The sequence below is a fragment of the Psittacula echo genome (genome assembly GCF_963264785.1).
Source record: "Psittacula echo genome assembly, chromosome: 4".
Lineage (NCBI taxonomy): Eukaryota > Metazoa > Chordata > Aves > Psittaciformes > Psittacidae > Psittacula > Psittacula echo.
This window is the reverse complement of record NC_137738.1, coordinates 112,512,858-112,528,252: the sequence shown is the minus strand read 5'-3', so window position 1 is coordinate 112,528,252 and position 15,395 is coordinate 112,512,858. Positions and strand designations below refer to the sequence as shown.

Sequence of the window (15,395 nt, the reverse complement as noted above, 5' to 3'; positions counted from 1 at the left end):
TATTTTTGTGTCCTCTTCCCTTCCTCCAAGCTTTTCCCTTATTTTACAATCCCTGCTGAGGGCTATACATTACAGTGAGGAGATCTGCTTGAAAAATGGTGGTGAGATATGATCCCTGAATGCTAAGTGATCCAAGAAATAATAAAAAAGAAAATAATAATAATAAAAAAGAGAGTCTGTAAAATGTTGCTGGGCTGCAGCACCCCCTGAAATTATCCTTAGGGCAACTTCTGGAACCCAGCTCCAGCACAGCACTGGTTTGCCCGAGTCTCTTCTCAAGACCCTGCCATGGCATTTGATGTTCATCTGATGCCACCCCACAAGGTCCCCTCATTTCTGACTCAACTTTCATAGTTTGGGGATGTTATCACTTTTTCACTAAATAATAGCTTTCTTCTCTCTCTCTTTCTTCTTAATCCAAATTGTAACAGGCCATTCTTTCCATCTCAAATTTACAGCAAAATCGAAAAAAAAAAAGATTTCACAAACTCAATATTTACACGCTGGTGTCATTTTTTCCCATCAAAAATTCCAGCAAGCTCCACTGCTACATTTTGCCTAATATCGGCCAACCTGGGCAGCTCTTTCAACCCAGAAAATTGAGTCAGAATAGCGAACAGTTGAAACTAAATCCTGCAAAGTCTTAAGTGTAACTCTGGTTGCCACTTTTGCTATTGTTTTACAGGCTTTTTTGCTGTTGTTGTTATTATTCCAAAGGGAAGAAGAAAAAAGGACAATTTGGATTAATTCATCCCCTGAAGTGTTTCGGAGTGTACTGCCTCCATTCACAGAGGACAGCGCCTGCCTGCCCTTTGGGCGCATGTCAACTCAGTTCTGCACATCAGTCAAAATAACAGGGGGGGCTGCAGCCTGACACTGAGTGGGAACTATTGCCCAAACACTTCAGCAACCAGAGAGGCTATGGCCTTACATTTGACTTCTTTCCTTCAGTAAGGAAAAAAAGAACTTCCTCCTACGTGGGAAACGAGAACTAAGGGACAAGCCTTAGGAAATTAAGGCAGTACACAGAGGAAAACTTAATACTCTTGAAGATGGAATAACTTCATAAAAGGAATTTAATCAGCCTATAGGCTTTTGAAAGATTGTATTCGTCCAACATTTATTTTAAGTCTTTCCAACCATTAATCATTAGTATGACATACACAGCAATTACTGTCTATTTTGCTTAATTCCATGCCACTGATGTGTATTAATATTACAATTGTGAGGAAAAAACTATTTGCCTTTGAAAAGGAGGGCTCTCAACTAACACCCCAATTAGGAAGCACCAGCGGTCAAGGGGATGCTGAATTTTGTGCTTAACTGCTGTTCATTTCTTCCCTGCCATTTTCCAGATGGGAAAGTGAAGGCAGGTTAAGCACTGGGGGCAAAAAGGAGGTGTTGCCTGCCCTGACACGTCCCATGCCTGAGCAGAACCACCTCCCTATTTCTCCCCACCTCCTGCTGTAGGGAAGACCAAATTCACTAATAATAAACAAATAAAGATATAAATGATGTGATATCTCTCCACTCTGACCATTCCTCAGTGAGAAGCTTAGCTGGGGACACTGTAATGCCACCATGTAGCACTTTAAGAGCAGTCATGAGGCCCAGACACCCTCATAAATTAACTGGAGTTTCAATTCCTTCAGCCTCTCAGCCCCTTACTCCTCAGCTCTGATTGCAGACTTGGGCCTGTGGGGTTATTTTGCAGAGTACAGCACCCCAAGCAGCTTGTCAACATGTTATATTGCTCTAGCACTAACTATAGTGTTGACTCTTCCCAGGTTATCAATGTGCTTGCCTGGAAGATATCTTCCTCCACACGTAAGATTCACTGCTATTCTGGATGCAAGAGTTTCCTGGTGTCTTCTGACTCCAGCAAGAGCACTACCAGCTGAAACACGTGCTTGGAAGAGCCTACAATGTCATCCAGACATGTTTTAATTTGGGGAAGCTATCCACAACCCCACCTAGAGTGAACTGGAAAGGTCTGTCTCAAGGTCTGAGCTAGAGAAGGCTGGACTGGGTAAAACAATTCTTCTTTACTGAATTGATCAGACAAGCCTGGAGCTACCATGAAGGTGCCAGAAGAAGAGAAGGCTGCCTTGAAATAAACCTGCATGCTTCATCTCTCTGGGCTGGATATGCACAGAGAGTGGCGGATTTTTAAAGCAAGCCTTTAGCTCAGTGCTGCAAGGTAGAAAATGCAGCAGTTTCATTGCATAGGTCCTGGTTGAGTATTTGAGCCTTCCAGAAGAGACCATCTTACAGGCAGATGTCCAGATGTTGCCTCCAAAGGGCAGCTACCAGCACTGCAGCAAGCTCTGTGGGCACCATCCTCTTCTCTTTCCCATACCATTACTGCACAGCAGAAGAATGAAAAGCCACTTGTACTCTACACCTAATCTAGACAAAACAGTGATAGGGTCTTGAGGCTGTGCATGGGTCAGGTCAAGCCCATGTAATTAAACACTCAACACAGGGTGGCTCCTGCCATGAGGTCTTTCAGGAGTTGCCCTTGTTTCTTCTGCCGTGTTCCCACGAATGGGTTTGGAGGGTGTTAGCTGGCCCAGGCTAAGAGAGTGCTGGAGACTGCTCAAGCAGTTTAACAGGGTAGACCATCACATTCCTGTGCCTGGGCCAGAGTGATGTTTAAATTACTAGCACAATCAAAGCAACAGGCCACTTTCAGGAAATAATACTAATATATACTACTTAACTCATAATTCCTCAGCTGGGAATTATGAGGACTGACACACAGTTGCTCTGTGTTCCCTGGTGTGCCCTGACCTGAGAGCCTCCAGGGCATCTCCTCAAACCAGAACCCAGACCAGCTGCATCAGATTGGTCTGAGCATCGCTGCAAGGACAGCATCCCTGGACTCTTTTGGAGGCTGATGTCCTTAAATTCACATCTACCTGGAAAAAGACATCAGGTGTCAGCTCACTTTGGGTGAGGACCTAGAACTGGGGAGCCACCAAATCCAGAAGGGACCTCAGCCTTTGGAACTGATGCACTGAATGCACCAGGGACAGGGCTAAGGACCTGGCAAAGCTGGGGCACGGCTGACGTAGTCTGCCAAAGAGAGGGATTAGCTTGGAGATATCTGAGGCCCTCTCTGGCCTTGGAGGAGTAGTGCTCCAGCATGAAGGTTCATTCATAGCAACCGAAGACCACGCGGGGCAGGATTCCCCACCTGATCCCTGTGCTGACAAGAGTCATGGCAGATATCTGGTTTCTTGGCTCAGCAGGGGATGGAGAGAAGATGTGCATGAGCACTTCCTCCAGTTTACGAGTATACCCTTGGCAAGGCTCCCACCGGGGCTGGGCAAGCTGGCCAGCTTCTGGTTTCATCCTGACCCTAACTACAGGCAGGGGAGAGAGTCAACCACTGCGATTAGAGGCAAGAGCCGCTCTTCACTAACACCTGCAGATCCTCAGTGCCCCTCACCTGGCCATTATCCTCCCAGCACAGAAAAGCTCAGACATAAAACCTGGGGCCAAAGGCCCACACCCCTGCAGTGGATGAAAACACAGTGACAGATCACCACAGTGTGATGACAAAGGAGAATGGCATTAGAAACACTTTTCTAAATGCTAACGTTAGAAGGTGTGGTACACAATATAAAGCCTTGCAAGAAGCTCCAGCACCCAGCTTAACCCCACACACCTGCCCAGAGCTTTGATTTCCAATCCCAGGAATAAAAAAACCCCACAGGTAGCTGTGGTAACAGCTGTGCATCCCCCCACCCCTTTATAGCATTAAATACAGGGGTAACTTACACTCTGGGAATGAGAGTGTCTCAAAGAAAAAAATTATTCTTTGCTATTAAACCAGATACATTCAGACCTTTCATCATGAAGCTTCTGATGATCCCTGACAAACATCTGAATAAGGTCTTTGTTTGCTTTTTGCTTTGTTTTTGATCTCCCCAATTGTTTTCTGCAGTTCTCCAGAGCACAGAACCAGGAGCCGAACACTGTTTCTCTGCTCCGAAGCAGCGATTCCCACGTCAGCTACGGGGAGCTGCAGCTGTGCGAGCAGTGGGGCAGGACAGGTCGCCAAGGTTATTAGTGTAAGCTTAGTCACATTTTGTGGTGACGTCCTGTTAACAACTGCGACTCCAACCCAAAAAAATATCTAAAATCAACACACACACACACAAAACCCCCAAAATCATAAAAACATACGCTCCACGCTCTTCCCCTGGCATCTAGCAAACGAGGCAACAACAACAACTCTGCTCAAAAAAGTTCCCTGAGCTGCCTATCAGCAACATCATATGTATTTTTTTTTTTTTGCTTTCTACAACTACTACAACTATGACATTTTCCATGTTTTATTTTGCATATGTGATCTAGAGTTCACTTACTGTTAGATGCTGGAACAGCCATGCCCTCATGATATTTGTGGCTACTTTGGGAAAGATGCCACGCTTTTTATGTCGCTTTTTGTCCTTATCTGGATCATCATCATCACCTGTGCTGGGGGAAGCTACACTGTTGTCCAAGCCGTCACCTGTAAATATAGTGAATCAAATTTTGACTTATGCTACCTTCATATACTTCAGCCGAAGCCTGGCTTTGGGTATAAACTGCATGAATATTTAAATGATGTATAAATTCTTTAACACCGCAATTCACCAGGGATTAAGGGGTTGGGGGGGAAGAAACATGGGGAGAGGGAGAGTCTCAGAACTGTGTTAGCCCCATTCTGATTTATCCTGAAGGACAGTGTGGCCATTTCTGCCACTATAACCCAAAAAGTGCTTAAAAAGATATAATGAAAGAAAAATCACAAGCTGTCAGCTTGCAAAGGTGGAAACAGTGGCTTTTGTTCACACTAGGTCACTTCCTAAAAATTCATTCCAATCAGCTACTTTAGCTGAGATGGCAATTAGGAAAGCATTGATGGTGTCCCATCCCCATGACGTGTGTGAAGCTGGGTGCCCCGTCCCACTCTAGCATGTGAAAAGTGGGGTGAATGCAGCTCTGTTTCAACATTATATTCTCTCCCCAAATTCAGAAATAACCAGAAGGTTGTGGCATCACTTATGTTAAGTCTTTTATAGATGTTTGACTTCCCCGGACTTTTTGATGGGAGGTGGGTAGCTAACTGGCCTCCCCTCTTCCCAGCCAAAAGAAATTCATAGTGGGATAAGTAGGTACCAATTTGACATACACTGTAGGAATTAACACCCTGCTTTGTGCTGGTGTGCCATATTCATAACAGGAATCTGCTCCTATTAAACAACAACTGATCCAGAATGAATTTCCTTAATGCAGAGAAAATCTCAGACAGTTCTCAACACATTAGCAACACATCTATGGGAGGATGTAACTGCGCAGCAGCCAACTTGGGTCTGTGCTGATGGGTTAGCAGTCAAAGGAAAACAAAAGTTGCAGTGTCCAGTCAGTTGGCATGCAATTTTTGTTTCAAACCCTGAAAGCAGTTTAGAAACAAGTCCACAGGGCGAATCAGTCTTTACATTCTCTGCATGTGCATTAAACGGTATACCCTGGCTTCCAAGGACACTGTATTTGTAGCAACATGGAGTTGCGATTAGGCAAGTGTTTTTCACACCTCCAGGCAAGAATGATCAAGAAAGTCATCAGAATTGGGCTGAATCAAAACTATCTCTGTTAGGAATAAAAATAAAAAATAAATTAAAAAAAGAAAAAAGGATGTGACTGTCAAAACTATGATTTGTTAAAAAGGTTTTCCGCACCAAAAAGAAAAAAAGAAAGTTATTATTAGTATTGTATTTTTAGTATCTTACTGACCATGGCAAATTTATAATTGTCCTTATGACTTGGCCTGTGTCTTTAATGAAATGGTAACCGTGGGTAGTTACAGAAGAAAACAAGATTTTTATGAAGAAATCAGATATCCGACAAATTCTTTGAAAGCCCAGTATGTAAAAAGGGCTTTTATAGAGAGAAGCAATTCACCGTATAAAATAATAATTCATAAAAGAAACATGAGCAAAGAAAACAACTCAACAGCATTTAAAATTCCATGGACTAATCCACTTTCTGTCTGCAAGAGGCAAACAAGGAAAAGAAAAGTATTACGCATTTATTGATTAAAAATGAAAAGCTTCTAACCTAATGACACTGCCTTTCACCACCTCCCTGCATTCGTCCACCCACCCCCTTCCCCCCCCCCTTTTTTAAAATACACTCTCTCCTCATTTCAAACCCCCTTCAGATTAATTTAGCAGGCATCGCCTCGTGCCTGACGGGAGGAGGACTCATTGATAATTTATGGAAATATCTACTATAATCCAAGGGAGATGACTTTTTTTCCAGCTTTGTGCATCAATAGATAATCAAGGCCTTCAAGCAGCCTCAGCTTCCCATTACCTCGGGCAAGAGAATTCCTGAAAGCATGCCTCCGGGGCACCTGAATTATATCCTCCATTAGGGGAGGAAAAGCTTTCTGCATTCCACCTATAACACTCCCCAGAACCTTTCCTGTTTATTTCTGCTGTATGAAAGCAGAAGCATTAGGAACAGGATTTTTTAAGTGAAGACTTATGTAGATACAATGGAGAAACCTTTCAAGCGCGAGCCAGATCACCTCCTTCAATCCCTGGCGGTGACCTATCCCAAATAAAAGGTTTCTGTTACATCATTAGCTCAAGCCAAAAACAGCCTTGGCTTAATGCACAGTTTGTTCTTCCTACTGTTTTTAGGCAAATACTGCTACTTTACTCCCATCTGGGAGGGAAATTACACTGCTGGGCTGTAATCTAAGACAAGATTTTCATTGGAAGCAAATGCTTTCAATCCAGTGTAAATACTGGTGCATGTTCAGAAAAGCCTAAAACAATAAACCCTGGCCCCGTCCGACACAAGTTAGAGAAAGTGAAAGGCAGGGAGAGGATAAGAAAGCACCGGCTATCCTAAGAGCAAATGCTTCAGTAGACTTTTATAAATTGTTTAACCTCTTCCACTTGTTTAAATGGAAAATTGATCCCGTAAAGACTGAAACCACAGAGAGAAGTCTAAATGGTCAACTGTGGATTTTAGTATTTCCATCTACTTTGCAACTCAATACACTCACCTCTGTGAGGTCTCCAGAGATTCCCTCCCCCCGTCCCTTCTTTTCCCCCCTCTTTTCCTCTTTTTAAAGATCTCTAAACAAACTTGAAGCACCACTGACCAGCCACACGGTAGCAGCTACGAACTACATTTGTAAAATGTCAGCGGCGGTTCCGTTCCTGAAGTTGACTTCTCCTGCTGCCAAATGAAGGCGAACTGAAAAGGTGGAAATAATCATAGAAATGATGCTAGTCCATAAACAAGCTTACAGCCTCATTAGTATAGCGGGAGGCTCCACTGGGTGATTTATGCTTGTTTTGCTGATGCCATGAGGAAATGCCATAGGGCAACTTTAGCCAGCTGCTAATGGTTTCTGACAGCTTCTTAGCAACTAGTGCAAGCAACGCCATGGCGTTTGCTAGTGACAGAAACCGAAAATGTCATATTATCTGCCCATGTGTCACAAAGTCCGTGTGGCAATTAACTAGTAGGCCAGTGACTGAGGGGCCACAGGCTCTTCAAAATGGCCTGTGGCTATTCAGGGGGCAGAGCAGGCACAGCGCTCGCATTTATGCCACACATATGCACGGATGTGTGCACGATCTGCATCATGCTTCCTCCGCCTTGGTAGCCGACGACTTTGGTCCACACAGATCCTTTGTCCATGGAGAAACTCCAGCTCGCTTTCTCTTTAGGCACAGTGTGACATTATTAGAGGAATTGCAATTAATCCATCTTGATATGATGGTTGGAAATGGCACTTTAATTGGCAATACCTGATACTCTGGTTTGGAGCGCTGGATCCGAAGGTGCTAGCTGTTTTTCTGCTCGCTCGCAAATTAGTCTAAAAGGATTTAAGATCACTGAAGCAGACTCGTTGCCTGTCAAATTGCTGGGAGCACAGCGACTCTGCACAGCAACTAGAAGCTATTTAAAAGAAAAAACCCAGAGCCTGTAAGGAGCAGGAGAAGAGCCCGGGTTCCGCACGCCCGCTCCCCAGCGAGCAAAACCAGGCGCTATATGTCAAACTGTCAAACCTTTCAGCGTGGCCGTTTGCCCTTTCAAATAATATTTAAGAATTGTTTTTACACAATTTTTTATAGGCCATGGTCTAGTGAGAGAGGCCATCCAACAAAGAAAGGAATTTGTACTACAATTCGTCCGTGGACGATTTCTTGCCAGACCTGGGCCAGTCCCCATGGAGCGAGGCAGGTGACCTGTGGCAGCTCCCTGGCTGTCAGGGAGCTCCGATTTCAAACGCCCTCGACTCCGGCGTCCCAGAGTTGCCTATTTAAGCACACCCAGGCATTTAGGCTGTGCTATCTTGTTCCTTTCAAGAAAGGATAAAGCGGCATTTATCGTATTCAGCCCTGCTGAATGGGTCAGGCCGGCCATGCCAGCGGGGGCTCTTCTTGCTGCATCCCCCTCTACACCACCATCACTTCCTACAACTTCCCTTCTCCTCCCACTGCCCCAAAAATCAGAGGAAGCAGCAGCAATGGGCAACTGAGTTTACAGCAGCTCCTCAAGTAGGTAATGCTCTTTTTGTCCTGGATGATCTGTTATAAACCTATGATGGCAAAATAAGTGCTTCTGGAGAGCAACTTGGTGCATGTACTCTCCTTCAGTGGCCATGGCTGTTGCAGGAGATAGGTGGTGATTCAGAGCCTCCTCCCTTGTTTCCATGCTGAACCGAAATTAAATGTCATCACCCTGCAGTGTTGGAAAGGCAGGCAGCGTGGCATAGCTCGGCAACTTTCAACCACTCCAGCACCCAAATCCATCCTCAGATCTCAGTCACAGAAGCTGCCCAGATACAACATAAATAGTCCCAATCCCAAATCAGGGACATTTCAGAAAGGTTAGAAATTCAGATGCCCTAAAATCCCCAGCCCATTGCTTGACTACAAAATCCATGCCTTTGCATGTAGCTCTTTAAACTAACACCCCGAAATGATTTTAAGCGACAAGAAAACTCAATAGCATAGTGCTAAATATAGCTTTACTACAAGGATCTTCACCAAATGTAACAGGATTTTTCTCACTGCACGTAGCCCTATCCTAGGATTAAATCTGTATTTGGAGTAGAAATATGCTTTATATCATAGAAAAACATGCTATTCTCAAAAAAACCCTGCTTCCCACACTTCTATCACGAGATTTGAGAGAGGTTTTGCGTCCACTACTCCATTTGCTGGGAGGGGGTAAGAGGAGGGCACCAGTTTTGCTGAGGTTCACCAAACCATGCAATGAACACTACCTTCCAGCTTTTACAGTCCACTTCTAGATAAGCACCTAAATCCACTGCTTTAAGGAGTTCACAGAAGGAAATGTGAAAGATGTGTAACCAGAAGCCCTTGGAAAGACCCAGAGCAACTTTTAAGTGGACTGACTAAATCAGTGTCCTCTAAAAGCTCCCTGTGTTGAACTTAATTGTACGTTTCCAAATCTCTCCTGTTAAAAGCAGCTTCTATGTCCTAGAAGAAGTCCAGGGTTTGCACTTACTTTTGCATTTCATAAGCTAATATAAGTTAACTATGCGCTGTGTTTGGACAAAACCTGACTTCTGTACCAGACTTTCAATGTTTTTTGTGCTATGAACTGAAAAACCTAATATGATGCCCCAAAGTTTGTGGGCTTTTCAGTAGTGTGTTTTGGTTTTTTTAATTCCATCATAATTTTTTTAAAATAGCATTTACATGCAAGTTCCTCAAATTCCTGCTGTGCTAGCATGAGAAATCCTACATTATCTAAGCCAAATATTTAACTATTCAATGCCCATGCACAGCTCTGTTGGTTCCTTTCTCTTTTAAACCTTCCAATAACCCACATCTCTTTAGTAACCTGTCCAGGTAACTGGAAAGCAGGATTCATTAGTAACTTTAAGCAACACAATGTACTAGAGAGATTTGAAAATGAAAAATTACTTTCCTTCACTTTTTTCAGTGCTGTGTGATAATTTAGGGTAACTATTATGATTTTTGCACTTTTACCTATGTTATCCCTTACAGAAACTCATGTCCAGTTTGCTGGATACCCACACATCCACTCTGCTGACTTTTTTGCAAAACAAGATATATGAGTGAAATTTAATTTTTGTACAAGTTACAAAATTAAGAACTCCCAAAAATCAGCTCCAAGGATGCAACAAGTCTTTCCGTAAAACAAGAGCAAAAGACAAAGAATCTGCCACAACCTACTGTGCACAGGACTTAAAACAAGTATTGCCATTTTAGACCACCAGTGTTGAAAGGAACTGGCAATCAAAGAAGAATATGGAGGTTTTGGGTTGTTTTGTTTTGTTTTTCAATTTGTTTCTGACACAACTAGCTCCAACTTGGCAAAGGAATGTGGTGAGCAAAAGTCACACCCAAATGACTCTGATGTGAGTCAGGGTGGTTAATATTCATTTCCACAAGGATAGGAGGACAAGTTCACTACTCAGAATTGATCATTGCTCCTTACAAGCCATGTGGAGAACGAGGCAAGCTGAGCAGCCCAGGGGGCTGAGTGCTTAAGTGTGCCAGGAGAGAGATGGGGGACACTAGCATAATCTGGGGATGCATGCCCAGCTGGTAATCCAAGTTATACCTGTTTGTTGAGGAGAACTAGAAGTTTTGACATGAAAAGGCCAGTGAGTTCAGAAGATTCCCCCAAAACACATTGTTTAAAAAATCTACACACACGCATGTATATATTGCATGTGTAACATTAACCCACTCTGACTACTCTCAATCTGCTAATGCCTGAGCAAGGCACATGAGCTGAGGATGTGGCTACCAGCAAAAAGGCACTTCAGAAAGCTTAAAATAACTGCATGATTTCTTCATTAGGAAAACCATTTTCTATTACTTGCGATCCACAATTAGTTAGATGTGATGGAAGCACCTAAGAGTTCCTGAGGTCAATGGCAATCATCTCAGCACATGAATGGCCAACAGAACAGCCCCTAAAATGATTTACAGAAATGACGTAGTTCTGCTTGTGAATTTGAAACACGATGTTGACAACAGGACTGATTTTTTTTCCCTTATTCCTTAAGGAAAAAGCCTTCTCAAATATACTTAATAAAAAGATAATGAGGAACAACAAGGTTGAAAATGAGCTTTAGCAAGGAACAAATACCACGCATTTGGGTTTGCATGCATCTCTTTAGGATACGCGGTGCATGTTTCATGCAATGACTCAGACCATGACATGAGCAGTAGGAGGTTGTCAGTCACAGATAGTATCCATATTTACAAGATACTAAAGGAAAGAGTTTCAAAAATAGTCTACACAAATATTTATAGATGGAATAACCTGGACAAATATAAATTACACTCTGGCATTTGACAAATTTTCAAAGTTCTTTTCTTGAATCATTATACTTTGTTCTTTAGAGACAGGAGCACCTTTTTCTAGTAACTCTACCCTCCTCTCTGACTTGAATTCCCTTTAGGCAAGCAATGAGCAAATTAGCTGTCTATGCAAAGAGTAAAACCAGCATTGATGAATAGGTGGGGTAGAACCCCCAGATTTTACTCATTTTCGTTTGTTCAGTAGCTTTTTACAGCTGAAAAGAAGGAAACCTCTTTTGCACAACAAAATGCAAACTTCTTCTTAACAGGGTTCAGAAAACTCCACTGCTATAGGTAAGTTGTGCGATATTTCTGGAGCCATGCATCTATGTGCCGAATGAAATACTGAAAAGAAAGCAATTCATTGTATGGGAAGCAAACAACTTTCTGCTGCCAGCAACAGAAGTTTACTTTTGAGCAGTTGGAAGCAAATACCCTACAGAAAAGTATCTGGTTAAACAGAAAAACATCCTGCTTTAACCAAGAATGGTAAAAAGCTTAAAAAGGTTTGGTTTTAGTTTGGGGTTATTTTTTTGGTTTTCTAATCTAAAAGGCAGCATGACGACCCTACCACCTACTGAGAAAAGCTGGGTTTCAGTCCTTCTCTCATTTTGTTCAAATATAGGTCTTTTTTTGAAACCTGTTCTTTCCAACCTCAGCAGGACAGCTGGCCCTCTCAGTTAAAGGTCCCAACAATTGCATTCTCCATGAAAAGTCAACTGTATACAGCCAAGACACAGTTAAATCTACTACCGGATTTGGCTGGACTTACTCCCTTGCAAAGCAGGAGCACAAGAAGCAGCAAGAGGAGCACAGGACAGCTCTGCCATGGGAGAAATATGCCCAACTAATACGTCAAATGGCCATGAGGTCAACTTCTGTAAATCTCTACAGCTCCTTAACAACTGGCTCTATCTTTGTGTTTATCCAGCTCCTAAGACACTTGACTCTTGGACTGAGCACAAGCAGCTATAAGAGGCTCAAAGCAAAGATCAGAAGCATATTGCGTATAAACTAATATCTGTAGGAACAGTTTATTACAGTGGAGCATTTAAGTAGGCCTCCTTCCCTAAACTGGCCTAGGTGCTACCTGCATGCCTGCCCCAGAGGAGATGCTGCTGTAGATTTCATGTTTTACAACAGAAAATATGCGCCAGAACCTTGACATTGTCTAAACCATTCCAAATTAAGTTCTTTTATTGACAAAAGTTTTTTAAAAATTATTTGTCAGGCAAGACAGACCAAAATGCTTGGGATTGTTGAATGAAACTAAAGCATTTTATTTTGGACCAATTCAAGACCAATCAATGCTGGCCCAAGCTTCAGTGTGCCCTGCAGGAAATACAGTTCAGATGTTGCTTGCCTCAAATTCTCTTTTGCAGGGCTGGATCTCACATGTCACAAAAGTCACATAACCACAAGGAACAGGAGAGAATTAGTCTAGTTGCAGCTCAGGAATGTCAGGATTCATGACCTACCAAGCCCACATGAGACATTTCCAATTGGAAGTTCCCATATGTCAAGTAAAAAAGTTCTTGCTGACATGCAGTATATTTTATCTACTCCTGTCAAAGTAGCATCAAAGCCAATAGATTATTATTTTTCTTGTCCCTAGTCCAGCAGAGACATCTGACAATGAAAACCAAAACACAATTGAAGGAAAACTAACATTAAACTTCACTTTGTATGCCATACTGGCACCACGTATTCTGTTTCCCCACATACAGTGGTCACTTTGCAACTGCAAAAGGCAGAATTAAAAGGGATGAGAATAAAATCCCCCCATCTCATCTACCTTTACTCTTTTGACAACAACAGCATCTCAGATGCCATTGTTGATGCTTCAGAAAACACCCAAGCCACCAGGCTGAGCACTGAAGGGTGAGCTCCCTCCCCAGGGACATGCAGGCACTGACAGCCCTTTCAGACACTTCAGACCTGCTAAGTTAGCACATCCCCTTTGGCTCCAGCTTAATGTATTCATCATGTCACTGCCGTGTTTTTGGTTTCCTACAGCTTTCTATCACAGCTTCTGGTGTTTTGCTGTTTGTTTTACAGTGCAGTTGTAAGTTGGGGTGTGGGTTTTTTCCAAACTAAAACAAATAAACAACAAACCCAAAAGCAAATCCTCCAGGAGCAAAGAGATGTCAGAGTCCAAAACATGTAACGAAGGTGAAAGCAAAGGCAGATTGGTGCTAGACACTTAAAAACTTCCCCTGAATATTACCTACAAGTGCATGCACCCCTTATTTTTATCTCTCATCTTCATTCATTACATATTCCTAGACATCAGCTACCTAGGATTACCTTGAATAGGCAAACTGGTGGCAGGAGACGGAAAAGCCTTCTACTACACTCCAGAATTTGAGTATTACTTATGTTACTACCTCTAGTGGCATCAAAGCCCAAATTGCGAGAGAGATAAAGTATGGGAAGGAGACAACTCAGCCATTTCCACTTCAACTCTCTTTGACTCCATTCCTTTGCAATAGGAGTGTTTAACCAAAATCCCACAGAAATCTCAAAGCAAAGCTGGGTCCTAGCAAAGAGCAATCCAGTGTCTTAAAAAAAAAATATACATATATAAACAAAATGTAAACATCCTTCAAAAAACAAGCTAAAAAGATTTCGGGTGTTTCTTTTTCAATTTATAGCACTCATCATTATCTCTAATAGCAACAGTAGTAGAAATGGATAGAAAGCAAAATCTGCCTGCTTTTAGTAACTTGATGTACTTTAAATGGCATGAATGAGTAACCAAGGAAGTTAAAGAAAACCTCAGGTTCTGGCAGGCGAAAAACCACAGGCATCAGCTTCCTCATGACAGGTATACACCACATGGAAGAATAATCTTGCTTTCTTGCTGAAGCAATCTCATCCTTGTTGAAAGGGCTGAGGACCTTGTCTCACCCCTTCTACCAGTGATGGATGAGTGATGGATGAGAACTCTCATCTGTCCAGCTCACCACTTGATCTGTCTGCTCCTGGGACAACCTGGCAGTGCCTACAGAGTCACCAGCTTCACCTTTAAAATGGTTCAGCCAAATAACCTGTACCCTTCCACTGGAGGTTACCATGGAATACATTTCTGCTGCGTACCCCATCTTTCTTGCCCCAGCTTTCAAGGCATGCTTCTTAACTGATATGCAAGGACACACCACACACACACACAGCCAGTGCTGCTCCTGGTTAAACACCAGCGATGTCCACATGCCTTTCCTGTGCATGCAGTTATCAGGAAGGCTTTTATAGGCACTTGTTGCCACACAAAGGAAAAGATGGACATTTCTGAGCATCCTGTAAATGCTGGGAAAAGAGAAGAATGGAAAGGAAATGGAAGGAGCAACCTGGAAAGGAGAAGAGAAAAACAGACCTTGACTCAAAGGAGAGAGTTGACCACACTCTTAACCCTGCCTTCATCTATAGAAGATGTTTGCTTTTATAATCTTGGAAAAAATGTGCTGTGTGAGCTAAGTCAGCCCCTAGGCAGATTTAACTTGGGTGACCTGAACTTACTCTGCAGATAACCATAGGTCTCTCTGACCTTGGCAGTGACACAAGGTTCATATTTTCTCATGGATGAATTGCTCTGGAATAATTTTGCCAATGTATTAGGCATAAATAGCCTTTTATTTAGAATTGGGCAAATACATTCTCCCTTGCTGCCTCTCACCTCCCCAGACAAAACCTATTTATTAGGATAAGGAAAATCCCACCCTTCATTAAGGTCTGGGTGATGAATCATCTTGAGGGCCAAACAAGCTTGGCTGCTGCATGCTAATGGCAATGTATTTTCAGACATTGCCTTCAGCAAGATGCATTTTGGATCTGGTCAAATTTGTCACTTCTGATTGGAGTGGCCAGCCTGCACATTTGCAGATGAATATACAAATATCTTCAGACACAAGGGAGGGGGAATATATAGGTCAATAGGGGGAATGTTGGGCTTCAATTGTCAAAACAGAAAACATGATCCTCATTGTATGTCTACATGTAAGTGAAGAG

At 42.8% G+C, this 15,395-nt stretch overlaps 1 protein-coding gene across 7 annotated transcripts in view; it reads right to left on the bottom strand.

The window, feature by feature from the left end:
- MEIS1 (Meis homeobox 1) overlaps window positions 1–15,395 on the bottom strand; it is a 109,144-nt gene that overhangs the window by 49,065 nt on the left and 44,684 nt on the right. For 6 of the 7 annotated variants that reach the window (XM_080616829.1, XM_080616831.1, XM_080616833.1 and 3 more), the window contains one exon: window positions 4,377–4,522. The exons of the other annotated variant lie outside the window; for it this stretch is intronic. In XM_080616829.1, coding sequence (XP_080472955.1) covers window positions 4,377–4,522 — 146 coding nt within the window. The remainder of the gene's footprint in view (window positions 1–4,376; window positions 4,523–15,395) is intronic. 7 annotated transcript variants of the gene reach the window in all.